This window comes from Microtus oregoni, unplaced genomic scaffold (genome assembly GCF_018167655.1).
Source record: "Microtus oregoni isolate MIOR12 unplaced genomic scaffold, Mior012 000031F_ref0000149, whole genome shotgun sequence".
In the NCBI taxonomy this organism is placed as follows: domain Eukaryota; kingdom Metazoa; phylum Chordata; class Mammalia; order Rodentia; family Cricetidae; genus Microtus; species Microtus oregoni.
The window spans coordinates 12,314,591-12,323,152 of record NW_024543090.1 but is presented as its reverse complement, the minus strand read 5'-3'; the positions used below and the strand labels follow the sequence as shown (position 1 = coordinate 12,323,152).

The 8,562-nt window shown below is 38.3% G+C and overlaps 1 protein-coding gene across 1 annotated transcript; it reads left to right on the top strand.

Annotated features, from left to right (window-relative positions):
• Window positions 1-3,411: 3,411 nt before the first annotated feature.
• On the top strand, window positions 3,412-4,353 carry LOC121465765 (olfactory receptor 4K13-like). The gene has a single exon (XM_041679151.1). The coding sequence runs from the start codon at window positions 3,415-3,417 to the stop codon at window positions 4,351-4,353; it is 939 nt and encodes a 312-aa protein (XP_041535085.1). The 5' UTR covers window positions 3,412-3,414.
• Window positions 4,354-8,562: the final 4,209 nt, after the last annotated feature.

Sequence of the window (8,562 nt, the reverse complement as noted above, 5' to 3'; positions counted from 1 at the left end):
GTCAACATTAGATTTTCTAGAAGAACTGCTATTATGTTGGATTCAAGAATTACAGAGAACCTCTGACAGTTAGTGTATTTCATTAGGTCTTTGAAAATACTGATAGATCCTAGGCAAGACAACTGAAGGGTGAAATGGTTGACATGTTTCTAAAAGCAATTTCATGTTGAATATGCTTTTTCATTTTTATGTTTCATAGATACAAAATAGGTATATACCAACTTAGAAAAAATGTAACAATTGTTTTAAAGAAAGATGATTTAAAAAATATATATATGAACACACATATATGCATGTGTCCTTTTACATATCTAAAATGTGTGAATATAAAAGGTATGTATATATAAACATGTCCAGATATGAATACATATGTGCATACAGACAAATATGTTCACACACACACACACACACACACACATATATATATATATATATATATGAACATGCATATCTTAAAAATAACTTAAAGAGTACAGATGAACATTAAAATTATTGGCCATTACTTTGTAAACAATATTGTTTCAAGACACACTATAAATATGATTTTAGGAAACAATTCTATCCCTGATAATAGAAAGGCTCAATAATTGCTGTGTTCATATTTTATTTTATATATTCATAATGCACTATTAAATTCTATGTGTAACATTCTTTAAGCTATTGTAATATTTGGTATCATTTTCCTGGCTTCTCAGTCATCACATGGAATCAAAACAGACTGAGCAGCATCACTAAAGCAGGTCTGTTAAAGCATGGTTGCTCCTATATATCAAAAGTAGCTGTAAGATACTTTATTTTCACACAGGTATTATACATCTAAAATACTAGAAGAGACTTTTTAAACCGCATTACTTGAGACTTGGTTCTACTTTGGAACAGAGGTCACAAAGGACAGACTGACACAAATGAATGCTCTTTCTTTTTTGTTTTTTTTTTTGTTTTTTTGTTTTTGTTTTTCGAGACAGGGTTTCTCTGTGGCTTGGAGCCTGTCCTGGAACAAGCTCTTGTAGACCAGGCTGGTCTCGAACTCACAGAGATCCGCCTGCCTCTGCCTCCCAAGTGCTGGGATTAAAGGCATGCACCACCATCGCCCGGCTGAATGCTCTTTCTTAATAAAACTTTTTATCATGATTGTCATAACTGAGCTCAGCGATCCAATTTCAATAGCCATACTATTGTGGATGGAGAAAGCCCTGGAGTCCTCAATCCTATGCAAAGAACCACAGACAACTAAGAAATCCTGGGAGTGCAAGAAGGATACCCCAGAAAAGCGCATCAATTGGCTATCCAATACCAATGGTCAGTTCTGAAATTTTAGTTGCAAGTAACTTTATACAAACAGAATAGTTTGTATATATAAACAATGAAAAAAGAAAATGAATTTCTTTTCTACCCCTTTTATTAAACATAGATTTTCTTCTAATACAGTATAGTCTAAATACAGCTTCCCCTCCCTCTACTTCTCATAGTTCCTCTTCACCTCTTCTCTCATCTGGATCTACTTGCTTTAAGTCTCCCACTAGAAAACAACAGGTTTCTACGAAATAACAACAAGCCATCATGATATAAATACAGTAAGACAAAAGAAAAACCATCACATTAATAGTAAACAAAACAAATCAACAGAAAATTCAAAAATCCCCAAGATAAGGCACAGGTATCAGAGACCCACTCCTTTATATATTCAGGAGTCTCTTCAAAGTACTAAACCGAAAGCTATACTATATGCGGAAAACATAGCATAGACCCATGTAGCCCGCATGCTTGTTGGTTCAAACGTGCTTTGTTTAGTTGATTTAGAGGGCTCTGTTCTCCTCTTGAATTTGAAAGTCAATGAGGAATAGTATATGGAAAAATTTTGAGGGAAGAAATAAATGTAGAAATGTTATAATTACATTATAATCTAAAGGCTAAAAAAATTCGTAAAACCCCCAAAAGTTCAGGTTGTCCTGAAACTTCTTGAGATGTGAAATAATAAAAAAAAAATCAAGGAACACAAACTCTATGTTATAACCAGCGTCTTTTCCTTAGATATTTTCTAAATATTTGTAAGGTGCATGTATTTACTTATCTGCAATCATGCTGCTGTAGCAGATGAATGTGCTACCTGATGTCTTCAGAACTTTCTGATTTTTCATCCTTACTCCACCCTTCTCAGTTGGCAGAAAACAGTTAAGTAAAATGTCATCAATTATTTCATTGTTCACGTGTTCTAGAAAAAAATAAAATAAGACCCATGAGTTGAAAAGCAACAAGAGAGTTACTGAAGGGAACTGGAATTGGGCAATTATTGTCCACCATCTGGCCTGAGTATTGTCTATTAGCTCAGTATAAGCAACTTGTTTGTGCTTTAAGGTGAATAATTGCTGCTCACTGGAAGTACAATGTCATACTCATCTAAAGCTGACAGCCAAAGGACTACTTTGCTTACACGTTTATGTAATTTATTCTGTTCTTTAAAAGAAAGATGATCAGTAAGAAATATAATGAGAAAATATACTGATGATCGATTAGTGCAGATAATATATTATTCATGTGAGGCAAATAGAATTTTTTAAAATCTAACAGCTCTAAAGATTTTTATGCAGTTTAAAATTACTACTTTTTAACCACTAAGTCTGAAATAACTGTGACTTTTAGAGTTCAGGTCTGAATACGCTTTGCCATGCTCCTCACTCAACACATCTCTACAGGTATTTGTGGTGGTATTTTTTAATCAGTTAATTTAAGCAAATGTTGTAATATGTATTTGTACATGAACAACTGTAAACCTGGTTTGTATATTTCAATCTGATATCTGTGTATATCTAATATGGTGTTCTGTTCTATATGCTTCCTCGCTGGGGTTTTCCAACAATTTATATTATATGCTTAAGTTAAAATTTTAATTAACAATATCACAGAAAAAAATCTGCTGATATCCAATGAAATCATTATGCATGGTGCTGACAATGGCAGTGTCCTGTTAGACCATTTTCACTGATATTCAGTCTAACTCCTGTCCAGTTTCCAAATTTATTACTTATTTTCGTTTTGGAATGTCATCAGTGCTAGTGAGAAATTTAGATATTTTAAAAAAAGAAACCATACACTTATTATTTGGTTTCTCACATTGCTATCCTGCTTCCTCACTGCTCTCCTCTAGGGGAATTTCATGTTAGAGCAGGTGTATCACAGTCACAACTGATGCTTCTCTCCTTGAGTTGTTGCTCTCGGCACATTTGCACTTTATCTCAATTTGGGAAGCAGTGTCAATATATATAATTTGGCTTAGAATTCTCTTTACATTAATGCACTCATATTCCATTAAGTTTCAAAGTAAATGTAAACTTTACAAAAAAGTTATTTCACTCATATGATTATTTCATAATCTTTCTTTTATTGCAGGTCATTTCTTATGACACACTGGGTAAAATGGATAGAGGCAATCAGTCTGTGGTGTCAGAATTTATACTTTGGGGACTTGCACAGTCACAGAGTGTCCAGGCTTTACTCTTTGTGGTATTCTTGACACTTTATCTCTTTATTGTTTTTGGAAATACTGTTATCATGGTCTTAATCACCACTGACCGCCATCTCCATTCTCCCATGTATTTCTTGTTGGCTAACCTGTCCTTTATTGACACGTGTCTTTCCTCAAACACCACTCCTAAGATGATATCAGACTTTCTCAGAGAAAACAAGACCATTTCCTTTTCAGGCTGCATGTCCCAGATTTTTTTTGCCCATTGCATTGCTGGAGGAGAGATGATCCTGTTAGTGGCAATGGCCTATGACCGGTATGTGGCCATCTGCAAGCCACTCCATTATTTCACCATTATGAACCTGCGAAGATGCTCTGGACTGGTGTTGGTTTCATGGACTACTGGTTTTATTCATGCCATGAGTCACCTGTTAGTGATTGTGGAGTTGCCTTTTTGTGGCCCCAAGGAAATAGATAGTTTTTTCTGTGACATGCCATTGGTGATCAAGCTAGCTTGCATGGATTCTCATGATCTGGATATTCTAATGAATGCTGACTGTGGAGTTGTAGCTATAGCCTGTTTCATTCTCTTGCTCATTTCCTACACATATATCATTATCACTATTCGCCAGAACTCCAAAGCTGGTGCATCTAAGGCTCTGTCCACGTGCAGTGCCCACATCACAGTGGTGATGATCTTCTTTGTGCCTTGTCTTTTCATCTATGTATGTCCACTCAATATTATCTGGTTGGATAAATTTCTTGCTGTATTTTACTCTGTTTTTACACCTCTTCTAAACCCAACTATTTATACACTGAGAAATAAAGAGATAAAAAATGCTATGAAAAGGATCATAAACAACCACCTTGGTCCCAAAGGAAATCTCTAAACCCAGAATGTAAACTAATTACTTCAAACAATGAAAGTAACTGTATGAAATAGACTGTAAATCAGCAAATAAAAGTCTGTATTAATTTTCCTATATTGATATAATTTAACATGTTAAAGAGAAATGATAATTTACTGACCAACCATGAAAACATTGTGAATCTTTCATCTTAACTGAAAACCAATGAGGACTACTGAGAACTCAAGAACAATGGCAATGGGTTTTTGATCCTACTGCACGTACTGGCTTTGGGGGAGCCTAGGCAGTTTGGATGCTCAACTTACTAAACCTGGATGGAGGTGGGTGGTCCTTGGACTTCCCACAGGTAAGGGAACCCTGATTGCTCTTCAAGCTGATGAGGGAGGGGGACTTGATTGGGAGAGGGGGAGGGAAATGGGAGGCGGTGGCTGGGAGGAGGCAGAAATCTTTAATAAATAAATAAATTTTAAAAAAAGGTAAAATAAAAAAAAAAAGGTCACAGCGTTAGGAAGGCTAAGGGCCGCAGCCACAACATGAGGAACTGTATTAAAGGGTCACAACTTTAGAAAGGCTGAGGACCACAACCACAATATGAGGAACTGTATTAAAGGGTCACAGCGTTAGGAAGGCTGAGGACCACGGCCACAGAGCTTTCAGTGTGAGTAGTCTGCTGACACCTCAAATCCACTGAAAGTTATTTTTTATTTCTAGTGGTCAGAAATGGTTTAAATGAAAAATGTTGCTCACAGGTTCATATATTTGGCAGTGCTGCTATTGAACCTTTAGGAGGGAAGCCTTGCTGAAGTCAGGATATGACCGAGGGCAAGCGGGGCTTAAAGTCTTGTTCCACTTTCTACTTCCACATTCTCTGCTTCCTGTTTGTGTTTGCAATGTGATCTCTCAGCCCCTACTCCAGCTGCCTGCTGTTCTGTCTTCCTCACCATTGTGGACACCGCCTTTGGGACCATAACCCAAAATAAACTCTTCTCTAAGTGGCAAAAAAAAAAAAATAATCTGAAAACCAATGCTCTTTGTATATCGAAATGTCGTTGAACTACGCTTCTATGGCTTTAATAAAGTTTGACTTAACATTTATTGAGCAAACTCATATGTTTATCTCTGTGGATTATATCTTATTAAATTTTACCTGAGTGTAGCTCTGTATAACACCCAAGCTCCTATTGGACAATGTTTTTGTCAATTGGCCAAAGTTCTCACTCTTGCTTTATAACAACCATGTAGTAAAACAATAATCTTTTTGACAGGATAAATTAAAAAGAGAAGAACACTCATTACTTCACAAAATTACAGTCGATTATACTTAGTGTTTTTACTTTAAATTAGATTCATAAAGTGCAATAAAACATGACTTGGCAATGTGGGTCCTGCAGCAGGATATCATGAAATGACACAACCAGGTCTCTTATAAGGTCTGGTATGGAGGAAGGACTCCTGGGTTAGTATGACTTGGGTGAAGCCTGAAGAAGTGTAAGAGCCAGATCTCTTATTGTAGTTTATATTTCATTTGTATTTTAATAAATAAGCTTTCCTGAAGATTAGTCAGTCTTATTCAGAGGATTTCAGGAGGCAGGATCACCATTTCACAATGACATACAGGTAAGAGCCAATGACTCACTGTTTTACTTTTCTAACCTTTAGGATGAACCCTAATATCCATCTCTTTGTTCTTATAAATCCTGCCTCTAGGAATCTTTAGAATGAGACTGTGTTTGAGAGCTGTCTACTCCTGCCTTATATTCCTCTCTAGGTCTGGGATTAAAAGTATGTACCATCATTGCCTGGTTTCTATAGCAAATTAATGTGGTTACTGGTATTAAATCTGTGTGTCACCACACCTCATCTGTAAGCTGATCAGGGCAGCTGTTTTATTCTCTGATTTTCAGGCAAGCTTTATTTATTAAAATACAAATGAAATCAAAACATTTGCTCACATTGTAGGCATGTGAGCTAGAGCATGGCAGAGCATGGCAGAGAAAAGATTCCTTATTTTTAGAATAGTTAACAATACTATACATGCAAAATTGCTTACAGGGGAGGACTGAAGTATTCTTTTTTTTTTAATAATTTTTTATTAAGAAAAGAAGAAAAAAAAACATAAACAAAAAACAAGTTTCCACCTCCTCCCAGCCTCCCATTTCCCTCCCCCTCCTCCCACCCTTCTCCCCCTCCTCCCACCCTTCTACCCCTCCCCCCACTCCTCTCCCCCTCCCTCTCCAGTCCACAGAGCAGTCCAGGTTCCCTGCCCTGTGGTAAGTCCTAGGTCCTCCCCCCTCCGTCCATATCTAGGAAGGTGAACATCCAAACTGGCTAGGCTTCCAAAAAGCCAGCACATTAAGTAGGATCAAGACCCCATGCCATTGTCCTTGGCGTCTCATCAGCCCTCATTGTTCGCCATGTTCAGAGAGTCCAGTTTTATCCCATGCTTTTTCGGTCACAGTCCAGGTGGCCTTGGTGAGCTCCCAGTAGATCAGCTCCACTGTCTCAGTGGGTGGGTGCACGCCTCGTGGTCCCGACTTCTTTGCTCATGTTCTCCCTCCTTCTGCTCCTCATTGGGACCTTGGGAGCTCAGTCCAGTGCTCCAGTGTGGGTCTCTGTCTCTGTCTCCATCCATCACCAGATGAAGGTTCTATGATGATATGCAAGATATTCGTCAGTATTGCTCTAGGATAGGGTCATTTCAGGTTCCCAATCCTCAGCTACCCAAGGAACTAACTGGGAACCTCATGTTGGGCACTTGGGAGCCCCTCTAGGGTCAAATCTCTTGCTCACCCTAAAGAGGTTCCCTTAACTAAGAATTGTGGTTCCGTGCTCCCCTATCCACCTTTCCTTTATCCCAATTCTCCTGATTCCCCAAATCCCCCCTCCTTCCCTTCTACCTTTTCTCTCCCCATCTCCCCTTACCCCCATCCCACCCCACCCCCAAGATCCTAATTTTCTCCCCGGCAATTGGGTCTACTTCCCTTAGCCAAGAGGATAACTATATGTTTTTCCTTGGGTTCACCTTCTTACTTAGCTTCTTTAGGTTCACCTATTGTAGACTCCGTGGCCCTAATTTATGGCTAGAAACCAATTATGAGCGAGTACATCCCATGTTCATCTTTTTGGGTCTGGGACACCTCACTCAGGATAGTGTTTTCTATTTCCATCCATTTGCTTGCAAAATTCGAGAAGTCATTGTTTTTTACCGCAGCGTAGTACTCTAGCGTGTATATATTCCATACTTTCTTCATCCATTCTTCCATTGAAGGGCATCTAGGTTGTTTCCAGGTTCTGGCTATTACAAATAATACTGCTATGAACATAGTTGAACAAATGCTTTTGTCATATGATAGAGCATCTCTTGGGTATATTCCCAGGAGTGGTATTGCTGGGTCCAGGGGTAAGTTGATCCCGAATTTCCTGAGAAACCGAAACACTGACTTCCACAGTGGTTGCACAAGATGGCATTCCCACCAGCAATGGATGAGGGTACCCGTTCCTCCACAGCCTCTCCAGCAAATGTTATCCTTGGTGTTTTTTTACTTTAGCCATTCTGACAGGTGTAAGATGATATCTCAAAGTTGTTTTGATTTGCATTTCCCTGATTGCTAAGGAAGTTGAGCACGACTTTAAGTGTCTTTTGGCCATTTGAACTTCCTCTGCTGAGAATTCTCTGTTCAGTTCAGTGCCCCATTTTTTAATTGGGTTAATTAGCATTTTAAAGTCTAGTTTCTTGAGTTCTTTATATATTTTGGAGATCAGACCTTTGTCTGTTGTGGGGTTGGTGAAGATCTTCCCCCAATCAGTAGGTTGCCTTTGTGTCTTATTGACTATGTCCTTTGCTTTACAGAAGCTTCTCAGTTTAAGTAGGTCCCATTTATTCAATGTTGCCCTTAAGGTCTGTGCTTCTGGGGTTATACATAGGAAGCAATCTCCTGTGCCCAGCTCCTGTAGGGTACTTCCCACTTTCTCTTCTATCAGGTTCAGTGTGTTCGGGCTGATATTGAGGTCTTTAATCCATTTGGACTTGAGTTTTGTGCACGGTGATAGATAAGGGTCTATTTTCATTCTTCTACAAGATGACATCCAGTTGTGCCAGCACCATTTGTTGAAGATGCTTTCTTTCTTCCATTTTATACTTTTAGCTCCTTTATCGAAAATCAGGTGTTCATAGGTTTGTGGGATAAAATCCGGGTCTTCTATACGATTCCATTGGTCGACTTCTCTGTT

Bases quoted from the DNA above. Each gene is read 5' to 3' on its own strand.
- LOC121465765 (XM_041679151.1), top strand. From the start codon at position 3,415: ATGGATAGAGGCAATCAGTCTGTGGTGTCAGAATTTATACTTTGGGGA.